The sequence below is a fragment of the Idiotropiscis lumnitzeri genome, chromosome 19 (genome assembly GCF_059441095.1).
Source record: "Idiotropiscis lumnitzeri isolate Australia: NSW breed Sydney's pygmy pipehorse chromosome 19, RoL_Ilum_1.0, whole genome shotgun sequence".
Lineage (NCBI taxonomy): Eukaryota > Metazoa > Chordata > Actinopteri > Syngnathiformes > Syngnathidae > Idiotropiscis > Idiotropiscis lumnitzeri.
The window spans coordinates 8725808-8742969 of record NC_142409.1 but is presented as its reverse complement, the minus strand read 5'-3'; the positions used below and the strand labels follow the sequence as shown (position 1 = coordinate 8742969).

General features: G+C 39.6%; 2 protein-coding genes across 2 annotated transcripts; one reads left to right on the top strand and one right to left on the bottom strand.

Annotated features, from left to right (window-relative positions):
* Positions 1-2300: 2300 nt before the first annotated feature.
* On the top strand, positions 2301-7918 carry plppr5b (phospholipid phosphatase related 5b). The gene is made up of 6 exons (XM_088282941.1): positions 2301-2695; positions 4200-4332; positions 5057-5307; positions 5711-5887; positions 6022-6156; positions 7355-7918. Exons 1-6 carry the CDS (start codon positions 2492-2494, stop codon positions 7382-7384), a joined length of 930 nt encoding a protein of 309 aa, XP_088139067.1. The 5' UTR covers positions 2301-2491; the 3' UTR covers positions 7385-7918.
* A 1171-nt stretch (positions 7919-9089) lies between these two features.
* snx7 (sorting nexin 7) lies at positions 9090-14421 on the bottom strand. The gene is made up of 9 exons (XM_088282300.1): positions 13297-14421; positions 12414-12596; positions 12065-12175; positions 11759-11917; positions 10939-11137; positions 10585-10784; positions 10420-10506; positions 9720-9878; positions 9090-9649 (listed from the first exon to the last, which is right to left on the bottom strand). Exons 1-9 carry the CDS (start codon positions 13378-13380, stop codon positions 9566-9568), a joined length of 1266 nt encoding a protein of 421 aa, XP_088138426.1. The 5' UTR covers positions 13381-14421; the 3' UTR covers positions 9090-9565.
* Between the last annotated feature and the right edge of the window lie 2741 nt (positions 14422-17162).

Below are 17162 nucleotides of genomic sequence, written 5' to 3'. Positions count from 1 at the left end.
GACCAGTTTATTATACATAAGTTATGTAGACTAGTGTAGCACAGCCGTATACTAGTAACTCTTAATTGCATACTTGGTGGAGGGAAATTTTTGAAACACATACGATCTACTAGTTCGCACTAAATTGTACTCACTGGCCAATAGCAAATTCATGTCTCGCTAAAAACATTTTTGACACTCATTGATATATATTAAAAAAATCTTTACTCCTAATAGATTTTTACCATGTGTTGGAATGTATAACTATGATGTTGAGAAAACAAAAAAAAATCTACCAGTGGCAGAAGCTAGTCCTTAATTAATAAGAATGACTAAATATATAAATACATCACGTATTATATAATTATTGAGGACGGGGGGGGTCAATTGATTTTTTTTCCTTGATGAAATTTAAGTAGTTTATGTTTATAAAAAAAAAAGTTTGGGTGGAATGCTTTCTTGCAAAACAGAGATTTGTCTTTTGGAAGTGACAAGTTAGTCTTTATTTGAGAGATGAAAAATGCGATTCGCAGTGTTTCCCCCAGATGGCGCTAATGCCAAGTGCATGGGGGAACAAAGCTCGTTGTGCATGTGACCACTTTCTCATCATTTATTTCTTTTATGTGGGGTACATTAAACACTGTGGACTGCATTGCCGATGAACAAAACAATATCAAATAAAGACAAACAAATAATTTTCCAAGAATTAACAAGTTTAACACCGATGGAGAAAGCATGTGCGGGGTAACGAGAAGCAACAGGCAATGGATATTTTGAACACAGATGATGCAGCCACAAAGCAGCGTCAAGCTGTCTTCAGTGTTCAGGTTGTTGCCATGGTGACAGGGAACTGACCTGAAGTGCTTACCATCGTGGCACGTATATGCGTGTTGACAAGATAAGATTGCCACGTTAGGGAGATAAATCGTTCAACTTTGCTATTTCCTATTATGTGCAATTCTTCCCGCAATCGTGGCCGGTATTGAACAATTTAGAATCTGTTAATAGAAAGTTGTGGTTTATTTACATTGAGATATAACAGAATGTGTAGATAGGACATTTTTAGCCACGTCTCTCGTTTTCTGGGTTGGGTCACGTGACGTCCAAAAATTCAAGCCCGAGGGAACTTTGACGTTGATTCCCGTCGAGAGCAGAGGGCGGTAGAATGTCAAACCGGCAAGGATGACAACCTTGCACAACAGCCTACTAAGAAGTATCAGTTGTTCCGCTTATTGGTTTTTGCGCTTTGAAATCACTCCGCCAGCACTTCTCCTGTTGAATTGAACAGGGATGTGTTTTAACATAAGCGGGTCATGAGAATAAATATTTTACATATCATGTCGATTTAAAACGTGACGACACTTCCACCCCTCCATGCGGTGATGAACCCAATTTGTCTGTTAATATACTTTACTGACCACTTATATTCTGGTCCATTTCTTCTTTTGATTTTTTTTTCTTGTCGCTTAGTTCCATGTTATAAAATCTCCATGTAATTTGTGTGACCTGAGAAATTATTGATATGCTTTTTTTCAATGCGTTGTGTGCGGCTGTTAGCTTGGGTGATTTTGCATGGCCTGTTGTGCGATGCCTTCGCTGTATCTGGGTCATCCTGCTGCCTTTGGCATAGCAATGGTCCAAAACACAGTGTCGGCATTTCTTGTCGCTCAACAAACGCTTCCTCACTCTTTCTTTGGAGTCATTTATGGCAGCTATTTTATTTTTTTATTTTTGTGTAGTTTATTACAAAGGCATTATAGTAGAAATAAAAAGCTGAGTTTCGGATTTATTTTGTTATCCAAATTAAATAATGGAACACAATATTTTGGTATTATTTACGACTACTATTATATGTGACTCATTTAATTAGCCGTAAATTTTTGGGCATTCTTTCCTGATGTGTCTGGATTTTCTTTCCTCCCCTTAAATCATTCACTAGCACCCCAGGTAAACTGAATTCACTTTTTGACTTCTATACCCGTCAATGGCAGTGAATGAGTTCAAATACTTTCTTGCACCTGTAACTCAAAGCATTGAAATTAAACTTGCAAACCATAATATCTTCGCTCTAGCTCGCATAAATCCTGGTCCTTGTCCTTGCACCAAATTGAATCATGTGTTCCAAGCTCTGAACTAACTGGCAAAGCATCGAACCGTCTGTCTCTCCGAAGGAGGTGGGCGGCGGCCAATGTGGGGGAAGCATCCTGCTTCGGACACGCATTACTCACTTTCAAAATGCATTCCACGCTCGTGCACACCCATTCGCTCTCCCTCCATTTCGTCTACACCCCCCCCCCCCTTTTCTATCCCCCCCCCCCCACACACACACCGTTTGTAGCTGAGGGAGAGACAGAGCGAATTAGCGTTGGGGAGCCATCACGAGAGGGGCTCGTCACGAAAAGCTGAGCAGCCATGAACTGCTGCCAGAATGGAGGATGGGGATGCTGGGTAGAAGACAGAGGGAAATAGAATTCTTGTCCAATTAAATGTCCGCTCATTGTACGTTCGCATCATGTTGTACTTTCAGTTGGTGATCATGGCTGGGACCGTCATGCTGGCTTATTACTTTGAGTACACCGATACCTTCAGTGTGCATGTGCAGGGATTCTTTTGCTACGACACGACCTACACGAAACCTTACCTCGGACCGGAGGACCACAGCGCCATCCCGCCCATCCTGCTGTATGCCGTTGTAGCGGTGTTGCCAACACTGCTGGTGAGTTTCAGATTTGCAATTCGAAATTTGCGTTTAATACACCTAAGAGGATATAGCAATGCTCTTCACGTGAGAAAAAATGTGATGATGTCATTTTCATTGGCGTTATCGCAGTATTGTTGTTGTTTTTTTTTAGCTTGAGTCCGTTGAAACTGCGATTAGAGTGACGGAATATTATTTACTACAAATTGGATTTGAGGGTTGTGGTTTTCCAGGTTAGCCATGATGTCACTGCTGCTGCTGCTGCTGCTGCTGCAAAAAAAAAACTGTTCTAACGTGGCAAACAAATTGAGTAGGACAACACTTGGTTAAAATAAAATGAGAGGAAACCTTCAAGGTCAAAGATGCATTCTGTAGAAAATGATTGAAATTGTATTTTTATAATTGGACCAAAACAATAGAGAAGGATCGCAGTATGGTTCAATATTGGTGCTTTTGCAATGCTTTCCGCTGTCATTATAAAGCTGGGAGAAGTTTTTTTGATCGACAAACCTCATAAACCTCTGTAATTGGACCAACTCTTCAACTGGCCTTGGGCCACTTGTTTGGTGTGCATCTAATTTCTGATAATAGCCTTCATGCTAAAAAAAAAAAAAAAAGAAAAAAAGGGGGCGCTTGGAGCGTGCCAGGCGAGTTCCTTTTAAACAAACCAAAAGTGACAGGTGTGAAGAAAGCTTGCCACAACATTTTAAGACATACAAGTAAATTGAATGGATTCCATCGCTTTATCTCATGGTTGGGCTGAATGTGGAGGATGGGAATGAGCACCTCCAAATCGGAGACTGTGGTCCAGAATTTGGGTCTTGTCTATGAGTGAGGGGGGGGTAAGGTTTGACAAGTGGATCGATGCCGCGACAAGCAATGATATGGATTTCGCATTGATCGGTTCAAGTACCGCCCTTATCGATGGCCGTGAGCTGTGAGCAGTGACTAAAAATCTGCCATGTGTCTGTGCAGATAGGATGATAATCGGTGGTATCTGGTTAGGATTTTAGGGGCGTGTCCCATTTGGCAGGACGCCAACACTTGCCTGAACATCATTAGTAAATACGACAGGAATTTTGGAAATGCTTTGTCATTAGTTCCGGCCCTTATAAGAATCCAAAAGCATTGTACCTTGTAAGTGAATCGAAAATCCAATCGAATCAGGCCCTTGCGTATCGAATCAAATCGATTTTGGAAATTCGAATCGATACCAAGCCCCCCCCCGACATCCAACTCCACATTTCAAAACTTCCCTATCTGAGCTGACTTCACCGGGACTTGTCGCATCCGGTGCCAAACGCGGAGCTCAGCAAAAATCACCCTGAGCATCATCGTCCTGACAGCAGTTTATTCACACTGTTCATAAGCAGTCCAAATACGCCGCGCTCAGCTTTTCTGTCAGCTCGGCGTCCACCGCGACTGTGAGCAGCCTGCTGCTGGCAACTCAAAAAGAGCGACCGATGATAAAAGTGTGTAATTTACACAACTCACCCTCATTTTTTTTTTTTATTCCTTACAGATCACAATAACCGAGACGGTGCTATTTCTGGTCCAGTATACATCAAAAGAATTTGACCACTCCGAGAAGACTGTTGCCACAGGAGACTGCTGTTATCTCAACCCACTCGTGCGCAGGACATTTCGCTTCCTTGGTATGGGACACATTTGAGATTTGTGCACAACTAAAGGGTCTGGAGCGACGACATATAGTGCTTTTTATTTTATAAATAATTTCTTTGCTACACTGCACGGGAAGGAAACGCTGCTTCTGCAGCTTTATGCAATCCAAATTATGTTTATGCCCTAATAAGCAATTTCCGAGGTGAAGGCTGGCTAGCTAGAAAGCAGCAGTCATCCGTAAAACACAAAGCGCTCACATCGCCACGTTTCGCGGCGGCGGGCGGGAGTGGGGGGGGGAGACGGGGTGGAGGCAAGTAGGACAGAATTAGAACGATGAGCCTCAGCAGTAAGTGAGTCACACAAGGCTTGACAAAATCCATTTCATGCTTGTTAAAAGTGGACACGTCAACATCTGGAGTTTCACATTGCCGCTGTGACGAAGACTTGAGAAGAACATGTGCACGCGTTGACGTTTAAAATAAATTTAATTTTTTTTTACAAGTTCGGCGGGCCGGATTAAAACGTTTAACGGGCCGCATGTGGCCCCCGGGCCGTAGTTTGCCCACGCCTGATGTAGAACGTAAAATGGTATAGTAGTCATTTGGTACAGCCTCGTGGGCCAAATATAATTACACTGCGGGCCAAATTTGGCCCGCGGGCCCGAGTTTGACACCTATGGGTAAAGGGGTATATTGCTCGCCCTGAAAATGATGGAACGGATTATTAATGTGTTTATTTGTTCCTTTTTCTGTCCAGGAGTTTACACGTTCGGACTCTTCACCGTCGACATCTTTGTCAACGCGGGTCAGGTCGTGACGGGTAACTTGGCGCCTTATTTTATGACCATCTGCAAACCCAACTACACGGCGCTGGGGTGCCATCAGGCCCTCCGTTACATCAGCCACCAGGAGGCCTGCACGGGAAACCAGAACGACATCATGCAAGCCTGCAAAACCTTCCCGTCCAAGGAGGCTGCCCTCAGCATATATGCTGCCCTCTACCTGGCGGTGAGTTTCGAAACTCGACTCCGCCTGCTCATGTGTTGCACAGCCCAGAAAAAAAAAGATGGAGAAAGAAGAAAAGAGTCAGTCAAGCACAGGTGGATGGACGGATGTCAGATCTCAACAAATCGGATTTTAAATACACGCTAATAGTGAAAAAAAAAAAGCTGTAATTGCTTATAGATGCCACAAGATGGCGGAAAAACACTTTTTTCCCTATTAGACAAGGTTATGGCCTGACGAAATGAAGCTCCTCTCCTCACTTGAAATCAAAATGCCACAAGATGGCACCAAAAAAAGATTTTTTTTTTTTTAGAGTTGGTTTTAGTTTTAGCTTTTGTAAATGCCAAACAGCAAATAAAATATGTACCGGTTAATTTTCCTTGACAGTTTTCTCTCCTGCTTTCAGATGTACGTGACGTGCACAGTCCATGTAAAAGGCACCCGTCTTGCAAAACCAGTCCTGTCCCTCGCCTTTGTGTGTCTGGCCTTCCTGACGGGACTAAATCGCATCGCGGAATACCGCAACCATTGGTCGGACGTCATTGCGGGCTTCATGATCGGCACCGCCATCGCCACGTTCTTGGTGAGTTTTTTTTTTTTTTTTTCTCGCCAAAACGAGACATTCACAAGACTGAGGATGCTCTATGTGAAGCCATGCGTTCATTTCAGTTGTAAATGACCCCTGAATTGAAATCACAATCTACGTTCTCTTCTCAGGTGGTGTGCGTGGTTCATTATTTCAAAGGGAAGTTGCTGCTGAATGACGACACGTCGATAGAATTGCAAGCAAACGCAACGATTCTAGGCATGGGCCAAATAGAGAGTCCACTGGAGAAGTACATCGCCTCACAGGTCAATACGACAAATATTTGTCGAAAATTATTGCCGCGGATTTTGCACGTGGTATGTTTTTTTTATTTATTTATTTTTTTACTCCTTTTGCTAGCTTGACAATTAGCTGAGACAATTAGCATCTTGCTAACACGTGCGTAAAGAGTCCATCATAGATGGATGGAGGGAATGAAGATTTTCGTCACTTTTCAAAATGTTATATTTTTCAGCCCCGAAATATAAATAAACCGGAAGTGCTGCAAGTTTTCAAGGTAGTCCAAAGTACCAGTCCGTGCCCCGGTGGTTGAGGACCCCTGTGGACCTATTGCATCAAAAATGCTAAACCTAGCTCTAGATGAACAAAAGCATTACAACAATATACATGTCTTTGAAAAATCGCAGTATTTAGATAATAAAAAATTTAATTTTTTTTTCAAGTTTGGCGGGCCGGATTGAAACGTTTAACGGGCCACATGTGGCCCCCGGACTGTAGTTTGCCCACACCTGCTCTAGATTCAGACCAGCCTAAAAATGTGAGAATAAAAGTGTTATGCACTAATAAAAGGGTAAAAACATTCACTGAAGTAATAACGACGCTTGGATTTGCATCCCTTCTCCCGGGACAAGGTCTGATGTAACAAATGAGGGCAGCAGCAAAATGGAGGCTACAGTAACCTTTTTTTCTGCCAAAGATACAAACAAATTGCTTGGGATAGCATCCAGTACTCCATTAAATTCAAATGTCTGCGGCAAAAAAAAAAAAAAAAAAAAAATTGGCATAACTGTCCGCTTTGTTCAAGTGAAGCAGATTTTCGAGAGCAACGCACCCAGCTTTTTTTTTTTTTTTTCTTTTTGTCGGACTTATGGTGGGCTGCGAAACACACATTTATTTCAAAAGCCCATCTGTGAAAAAAATTCAGTTGCCTGAAGATGAGCAAAAAAAAAATAAAAAAATCACCTCGTATTAAAACTCAGCTATGGTAAGCTTGGTGGAAAATAACCAGCCTAAAAATAGCGCAGCAAGAAAGCCTTGGAGCAAAACTGGCCACACTAAACAAAATGACAAGGATGAAAGAAACATTCCCCACTTCTTATTCCGATGGAAAAAAAAGAAGCGTTCCATTTTTTTTTTGTGTGTGTTATCATATATGTTACACATTTCACACTTGTGAACTCCTTTTCCACATGCTCTTTTTTTTTTCTTTTTCCTCTGCTGTAGAATCACATCACCTTTGCTGAGGTCACATGACATGACGTCAGCGGTGGAGCGGACGCACAGGACAGCCCCACTTTTCACAATCCAATCCAGTTAGCCCGAGTGCGGCTGTAAACCCGAGCTCCTCTTTAGATCTGTGTTCTGTATTATTATTATTTATTTATTTTTTTAATTTTTATTATACGAAGCTTTCATATGAAGAAAAACACAAATATGGAATGAAGCAAGTAAGCAAGGTCAATCTATGCACTCATTATACGGGATGGCGAATGCTAGAAATGCAGGTGACTAAAAATAGGGAAAAGAAATGTAAAAGTATTCTTAAGACGATGGAGAATTTTTAATGAGTCCTTATGGACGATTTTTTTAAAAAAAAAAACATTCCTTCCATGGCAACGTCGTGAATGATTGCGTAGAAGGTTGCATGCTTCAGAGGAACTCTTATTTTTTTTTATGCTTTCATCTTTTTGAGTTGTTGAAATGTTGGCAGTCTAGTGTAGTAGAGACTTTTTAAAAAAAAAAAAAAATTTTAACACGACGAACCTGTTAACATGCCAGGGTGGCTTCTTTGTCTCATCAAATTATTCTTAAAGAAAACCAAATGGGCTCAGGTTAAAGTAAAAAGATATCCTCAGTTAGGGAGGATATCTTATAGGATATTAACAAACTTATCGAAAACATTTGCAAAAGATAATCCATGTCCAAGTGACACTAACAATCACATTAGAATTTATTTATTTATTTATTTATTTATTTATTTATTTACGAGCAATCGAAGAAAAGACAAAAGTGGCTTGGTGGCAAGATGAAATCTCAGGAAACTAATACCAAAAAATATATATATATTGCTTGATGATCATAAATGATAAAACTTGCAAGCAAACTTTTTGACGAAAATATATTTCCAAAGAATTTTAGTTTGGGAAAAAATTGTTTGTTTTTTGTTTTATCTATTGACGCCTTAATAATAATAATAATTCTAAATGTAAATGATTTATTTCAGTAATATAAGTGTACAGTAAGTATACAGATGAAATACTAATAATAATTTCCCAAATGCATGTTTTAGTGGACATGAGTATTTTTCTTTTTTTTTTCTTTTAACAAGGAAAACTTTCTTTTGTCACCGAAGTCTGAATACGAATTTCCTGAGCGGGGCATTAACTTTTTCCCGGTTGTGAATTGAAAGGCCACAGTTGCCTGAAAAACAGAACATTTGCTCTAATGTGCAAGTTGCACAAGCGATCGTGGGATATTTGAAAGAAAACCTAATTTGTTTCTAATTCATGGCATGCATATATTCTTTACATCATAAATTGACTCAATTTCTGTGCACTTTGACTTTTTTTTTTCTATGACCATGCACTGTTTTGGATGTTCCGATCAATATTTCCTCTCATGGCTCGATGTCATCGTTTCTTTACTATGGATCGTGATATTCATTGTTCATTCAATTGCTGTGTTCGGATACTTTACAGATATAAATTGTCTTCTCATGAGGTTTATGTATTTTTCCTCGTTATTTTTCACATCCCAGTGAGAGTTGTTTGAAAGTGTTGTTGTTCCTCATCATCCCAACGCTCTCTGCCCCATGTTTTTACACACTTTAAAATACGGGATTATTAAAAAAAAATATTAATAAAAAGAAATGTTTCAAGCATTTTTTTTTTTTACAGTTACGATCTTTACATTTCATTCATGTGATGACATTAAATCAGATCCAGTGATACAACTTGAATAATCAGTCAAACGATCTTTTATTAATCACTTAATAATTAAATCAGGCATTACAGAAAGTCTCAACCAAAATATGAACAATGACAAAGTGCTGCTTAAATTCATTCCTAGTCAAATAATCGGAAACAGAGTTAGAGTTCATCATGAGAAGAAAAAAAAAAATAGCATATCGTACAAACAAAAGCGTTCCTGGAAACTTGACATGACCGTGTCGTGTTAGCTTGATTGCGTCAACAAATCCCAGATTGAGGCCTTGCGTTAAGTCGTTTTGTAAATGTACAGTAAGACGTCTATGGTGCAAATAGAAACAGACTAGTACAACATATTACAATATTTCAACAAAAAAAAAAAGAAGCACATTGAGGTTTTGGTTACGCGAAAGAAAATCCATTTCAAGAAAACAGTTGATGTTTATATAGTTCAGGACATACATTGAGGATTTTTTTTTTATAGGCGACATTCATGAAAAATTCAGTTTCACATATTCAGAGGATCTTCATCTTGATGCTCAACGGGGTCCCGTCTTTGAGACAAGAGGAACGATTCCCACACTGCAAGGCACTGCAACACAAAACATGACTGTTATTACAATTATTTTTTTTAATTTAAATATCTCAATCAGATTCAACACCTTTTCATAACATTCCACATTCTTCTCAGCTGTTGAGATGAACGATGACTTGAGATCATCTCTCATGCTCTTCTGCCAGTTGACCCAATCGCCCTTCAAAGCATTGTTGGCCATTTCCATTCGATCTGCCAAAGAATCGACCTCTTTCTCCATCTGACCCTAAAAACACACAGCAGAGCTCGAACTACGGCCCTGGATAATCTAAATTGTGGTACCTGTGCTTTATTGACGAACATAATCCCATATTTGTATTAATTGATGGTAATCGTGTGATTCGAAATTAGAGTGAGATTACCCTCTAGTGGCTACAAAGGGTCATAACATGTACAATTAAAAAAACGAATATTTTTTTTTTACGACTCCCACATAATTTAAAAAGATTTACATTTATAAAATCACACTTTCGGAATATAGACGAAGTCAAATTATTAGGAAGTCAGCAGATGCTTTTTTTAAAATAATTTTTTAAATATAATCATTTAATCGAGCCCAGAGTGCAAAGCAAACGGTGCCTCAGTATTTCACCATTATGCGGCAAGCCAATGTGATAAACCGCCAACAGAATTGAAATTTGTCATTGGTCATATCAAATTTTGAACTAAATACTGATTTCAACCACACCATTATTGATGATGTACAGCCGCTGTTTTACGAGGAGAAAGAAATAAAGAACAATATATGTCTATAAATCATCACTCACAACTTCTTGGTCGGCCTTTTTGGATGCAAGAGCCTCATTTTTGTTCTCAAAATACGCCTGGATATTATCACGCCGTTTCATCACCGTCTAAAACCAACAAGATTGCGTTGAATTCAACACGTCAGTCGTTGAACGCGTTTTATGCGCTTGACGGTCGCAACTCACTTTGAGTACTTCAGTGCAGAGCACATAGTCATGAAGAGCAGGGACCAAAATCTCAGAGAGATGCTGGATCTGCTTCTCCGTTTCTTTGCTGCATTCGTCCACGCAGTTGGCTAGAAGTTTCAGCGGGTCGTGCAGCTCCTCTTCCACATCTGCCCATTGGCTATAGAGAGGCCCGTACTGCTTTAGTTCCTCCAAATACTCTGTTGGCGAATATTCAACACCATTCATATCAGAAATTTAAAGATGATTTTTTTTTTGGGGGGGGAGTATGTATTTTGAGTCGCGGCCGTCTTGACTTTGCAATAATATTCTGCTCAGTTTCAGAACAATTTTTTTTATTTTAATCTGAAATACCTTGCTGCTCCTTGATGATCCTCTGAGAAACCTTGTCAACAGACGAGATCTTGCAGCCGAAATTTTCGACGTACTCCTGCATAAGCGTGAACTCCTCCGGACGGCTCTTGATGCCCCACACCGAGTTGGCCACCGCTCGTACCGTGTCGCCCATTCGACTCAAGAAGCCCGGACCTTGTTTTTTGTGAGACGAGAAATCCTGCGGATCGGGACCAGAATTGAAATTAAATTTGCATTGGCTTGTTTTTGGGACGTGGTGTGTGAGATGTGCTTTCTAATTCCTTTTTTTTTTTTTTTTTGTTGTTAAATTTCTAACCAATATATTAAGGAAAAAAAGTGCACATCTAAATGAGTGTTTTCACATCCTTGGTGGCACCAAATACAATTTACGTTCTATTGGAACATACAGAAGCGCACTGTGCACACACAGATGTGCCTGTGTGTGCGTGGCTCTTATTGTCACTCTGACAAAAAAAAAATAAAAATAAAATAACGAGTAACAAAATTGAGTTACTACTGTTCCATTTATATTTTGGGATTATTTGGTTGCTTTGTGACCTTTGAAAATTTAGAAAATCAATAAAATTGTATACCCCGATCAGAAAATAAACAAAATTAAATAAAAAAAAAAACATGTAACAAAATTAAGCTACTACTGTTCCATTTATATCTTTGGATTATTTTAGAAAATCAAGAAAATGTTATGCACCGATCAGAAAAAAAAACAAATTAAAAAAAAAAAAAAAAAGAAATCTCGTGATCGGCCCTGATTTCTGATTAGCTGAAAATGTAATGTGTGCGTGTCTTGACCGTGTCACACCTGAGCCGTTAGGAAGAGTTTAAAGTGCGGGTTACAGGACAGGATGGGATGCCCGGCGATCTTCTTGAGAAAGCGGTGCAGTGCGTTCTTTCTGGCCTCAATAAAGTCAGCGCTGAAGCGCTCCACCATGCCTTTCATCACAAATTTCTCTGGAAGAGGCTGAAGGAACAACGCACTTTTGTATCGCTGAGGTACTGCACGCTATTAATATGGTGGATTTATTTTCAGGTTTAAAAAAGCGTTATCAGAAAAGAAAGAAAATCGCTTCCCTAAAACAAACCGGTTTTGTGGTGCGTTTCTACATACATGAACAATAAGAGTTGGATGGCTTTCTTCCAGTCGGCTCCGTAGCCAAAGGAAGTCCTGGTAGCGGCGGAGCACCTCATACTCACAGGAGTCAAACTCACTCCTCGTCGTCTGCGACGAGAAATCACAAATCACTGTTACTTTGTACGGCAGACTAAACAGAGCAGCCTGAACAAGAGCGAAGAGGTAAATTTGTTCAACGCTGCTAATGTTCTTCCTGGGTTTGCAAGGCGTCTTCATTTATTGTGCGGCCACACTTCTCTTGTGCGCCTTATTTTGGATGATCTGTCGACCAAATTGTTTGCAAGTCTATTTGAAAAGACATGAAAATTGTCGCCTCGCACCTCACCTTGGTCACGACTCTGTACATGATGAAGGTTTCGATAGCGGTGACGTGACTCTTCGGACTGTCAACTGTAACAAACAAGTCTTTGCTGCGGCCAGTCTGCTGTTCGTCTTCATCCAGTTGGTACTGGTTGACCATAGAGCTGGGAGAGGTGGGCATCGGATCATCGTCTGCCAGTAATAATTTCTGAACCAAAGACAACATGTATTTTTATGTGAACAAATGAGCCTCTTTTGCTGCCATTGACGAGTATGGCAGCCAAAAAGTACATTTATTTTACCTGGGCTGGCAGTGAATAAATTAATTAACATGGTAAATTGCAGTTGTTTGGAAAATTCAGGTTAAAAAATCGGCACTTAAGGCTCAATAATTCAAAATGTAATTGCATAAATTCAGCAAACAATTATTTGTACGTATAAAAAATTGTTTTTGATATGGCATGAATCTCGCCTCTTTTTCGCGCACTGAACGAAGCAAACGGCGGATAATTTCTTTGTGCTTGAAGGAGGGGAAAGCGTGTTCGGTTTTAGAGTTTGCAGCATTTTGGAACTTATTTGCCATACGTCCACATATAAGAGTCTGCAAGTACAGCTCAAATACGTCAAAAAAAAAGAACGAATAATAGAAAATGAACTGTTGGGCGGAGACATTTCTCGTAGAAGAAGTTGATTTAAGTACAAAGGTCAGCTCGTCAGCTGATTCAAAACTTTCATGTTGACCTGCAGCAAAACACAAGCGAGCATTGCTGAAAGTTAACACAAACAAAGAAAAGGAAAGTCTTCGTGCAAATATCGTCACGCGATAGTGTTGTGACTGGAGCAATGTCCACGTCACAAGCATTGCAACTGTGCAAAAGTGCCAAAAGTGCCGAGATGTTTGCGCGTACCTTACTAAAAACCTCCAGATCTTCATCTTCTTCCAGATCCAACATGTCATTCGACAAAACCACCGAGTCCGTCTGACTATTCATCTCACAACTTTCACAATGGATGACGGAGAGCAACTTCCTCAAAGTCTACGCGACTCGAAACACGGAAAATTGGCCATCGGACTTCTTACTTTTTTATTCAAAATAAAAGCGAATATTTTCAAAATAAAAGCAAGGTGCAGTATCGGTTTTCTGTTTCCTCCTAGTGATTCAAACTGGTCAAGCCTGCTTGGCCAAGAGCTGTAGCGATCATTTCATTTTTCATAGGGGATTCACTCCCCTAAAATCAAATACTTAGTTTGGCTCTCGTGCACCTACAGAGGAAGCACCACAAGATGTCGCTGTTGCACAAGCTTAGAGCAACAACCCCACACGCAACATTCGAGTTATCCTCATTTTATTTTTGGGCTACCGTCATGCTGATTACGCTTCATACATTTCCGTCCGTATCGCTTTTCGCTGATAGAATATTACCTTTGGAAACATATTAAAAATAGAAAAACGACATTTTTGCCCATTATCTGACATGTTGTGACATGCAGCCATTCACAAACAAAGACTTTTGAGGTCCAATTTGAAAGAGGCCCACTAAAAACTTCAACCTCAACTCTGATGAGCACATGAGACCAGGAGCAATAATTCCCAAATACTGTGCTCCAGTTTTCATAACCATGTTCGTACATTGGCCTGTTGTATTAGTGAAACAATGAGCAGAAAATAAGAAAAGCTTTGGGCTTGTTTATTTTGCATTGAAGGGCTCACAAGTTGGCGAAAGAGAGCTGAGAGCTCTGAATTGACTTATTGGCAAAGTGTATCAAAATGCACTTAACATTTTAAAGGTTGTTTTTTTTAATGCATTATTTATATTATCAGCCAGCCAGGAATGTAAGGAAGCATGGGGATAAAATAAGCAAGACAAAAAGTTTTGAAAAAAATAAAACATATTTACTCCCTCAAAATAAAACAAAAAGGCAAAAATGATGAGTGCAACCAGAAAGACAATTTTAAACAATTCAAAAAGGAGAACACTCAAAGTAACAACCCAAAATGAGCAATGGACTCAACAAGACATGACAAAGACAAAGAACTGGACCAAAGCAGAACTGGAAACTTAAATACAAACAAACTAACAAGCCAACGAGGAACACCTGGAGAGGACACAGGTGGCTGAGGGATTTGATTGGTTGACACAAGGCACCGGACTGACGAGCACAGGTGGACACACGAAACTTAATGACGCAGACATTAAAAAATAAAAAAAGAGGTCACCAAGTAAACATGACCAAACTAAACTAACCAACGCAAACATAAAACCAAATCATGACAAAGGACGGATGCCAGACGTCCTGTAAAATTGAAACAAACCAGATGCAGAAATAACAAAAGAATGTGACGTGAGCGACGAGCAAACTAAATAAAGTCTCATTTATGTTCAACTATGTCTTCCAATTTATGTCAAAATGGAACTAATTTACAAACCCACCCCCTCCCCATGCACGCATCTCAAAATGAGCTTGTACGTGCACGATTGGGTCGGTTGAATGTGCGCGCGTCTCCTTCCCCAACCTTTCCGATTAGAGTCTTCTGTAATGGTTTTACAAAGGTCAGGGTTTTCACTGGTTGGGATGTAGCGGCAGCCTGTGTTTAAAGGTCACCACACCACACCATCACATTATCTCCCTGTCATTTCATAACAGTTTGTCTGTGTTTTCCAAAAGGTTCAGCTCCTCCGAGGCTCGGTGCGACTGCATTTTCTTTAGCAGTGAAAGCAACGAGGTGGAGCAAGGACGGGGGAGGCTCAAGTGGTAACACACAGCTTTTTGATGTGAGGAAAACAAAACCATATCAAGACTTTAAAGACTTAGGCCAGGAAAGGGCGACTTTTTCAATAACTTTTGGTTATTTATATTTTTTTGCCCTATATATTACAATGTGAATATATTTTTGGTGGATTTGGATTGATATTGGGACAAATACTGTAGCTCAATAATATAAAAAAATGATTTGATTTTTTTTTTTTAAAGAAAAAAAAAATCTAAATGAGTTTGTTTAGTTATAAAGAGAAATTACAAGTCATTGATAACATGCAGAAAAATTCAAAATAAAATATAGAGTCCACGTTTGATGCCGCATTGTGGTCGTGAGAAATTGTCTTGTCACATCACGCGCGCACTCACACCTCACTCACACACACGCGCACAAAGATTCTTATTTAGGTAGCGCTGTGGATTAGCATTGCCCTTTGTGGAGCTGACATTCACCAATTGGACTTAATTAGTAGTGCTGAGCCTATCGCTGACCTTTTGTTATGCAAGCTGTCAATGAAAACCTTTCTGTTGACTTAAATGGAGGATGTTATTTGTTTAGGTAGTCACCGCTTCCCCCATTCAGGCTGATATAAACCGACGACTGTATTTCCTCATATAATAGCCATCCCGCTTGAGGTCATGTCCCAGGAGTGCGCAAGTCAAGTCGAATGCCTTCGATGTAGTACCACTTTGTGCCACAACACGCCTGAGAGCACTGTGGGAAAAATGCAGTGTTGATAACAGCGCGAAGAAGAGGCAGACTCCAGTTCATGCGAGTGAAAAGAGGCTGTATATGCAGTATGTTTTAAATAAAGTTTTTTTTTTTTTTAATTCTGGACTCTTTTGTATCGTGCCCCTAAATTGTGTCAACACAGTTCCTTAATCCTTTTAGCCATCAAAAGGAAGAGAAAAACAAGTGAGCTGTATGGCTCAACAGAATTGACACAATCAAGCTAATTGCTCTGAACTTTGGTTTATCTAATATAAATCCTGTCTTTTATAATTCCAAGATAGCTAAGTTTGTTCTTGACCGGGTCATTTGGGTTATAATGTACTGAGATGCAATCAGTTTTCAAATAAAATATAACTTTGAATGCATTTGCAATGTTGGTATATACATTGTCCCACAATTCTGTAGTGACCATATGTGAAGAAAAAAAAATATAATCAGTGTGTGCAAGCTTTTGTATGCCTCCTGTTAGATCCAATAAAAGCACCAGCTGTGGTGTACCTGCAAGCCAGCCAACCAACAGCCAACTTGCACGCTGCCAACAGGGGGCAGTGCACAACCAGGAAACAAACCTCATTCCTTCCTTTGTTTCACAAATATTTTTTTTTGTTTCCAAAAGGGGGGGAAAGAAAAGAATTGGGTTTTTTTTCCCCTTAAAACACAGCAATTTCAGTTGCCCTGATTTTTTTTTTTTTAGCAATTTTTAGCAAGCAAAGTTTATTTATTTATTTTTTTTAATGAGTATCGTGTTGGATAGTCAAAATTACTTGGGCCACGATTTGTAGGCCTATTTACAATGTCACACATATATATATATATATATATATATATATATATATATATATATATATATATATATATATATATATTTATATATATATGTCTCAGATTTCTACACGACTTTGAAAAAAAAAATAAACATGAGTAACCACATCATCCGTCTTTTTGCATTTGATCTTCTCCTGTACGTGCAAATGTGAGTGATGTCAGTGCCCACCGGGAATCGTAGTTGGGATCGAGAAGCCTTTTCAGCAGCCCCATTTGTTACTTATTTATCTCCTATTTGGATTCTTAATTAGTTCTTTCTCCCTTGAGACTTCTTCACACACTGTCAGAAATATCTTATCTGTTTATTGATTCGCGACGATGTGTGTGCGTTTAATTCAGTCTATTGCAGCTCAGCCAACAGGTCATTTTAATTCCCACGCATACCTGAATCCACTTCCAAATTTAGGACCATGCCAATTGAAGATATGCAAATCTTTTTTGACTCATCATTTAACTCG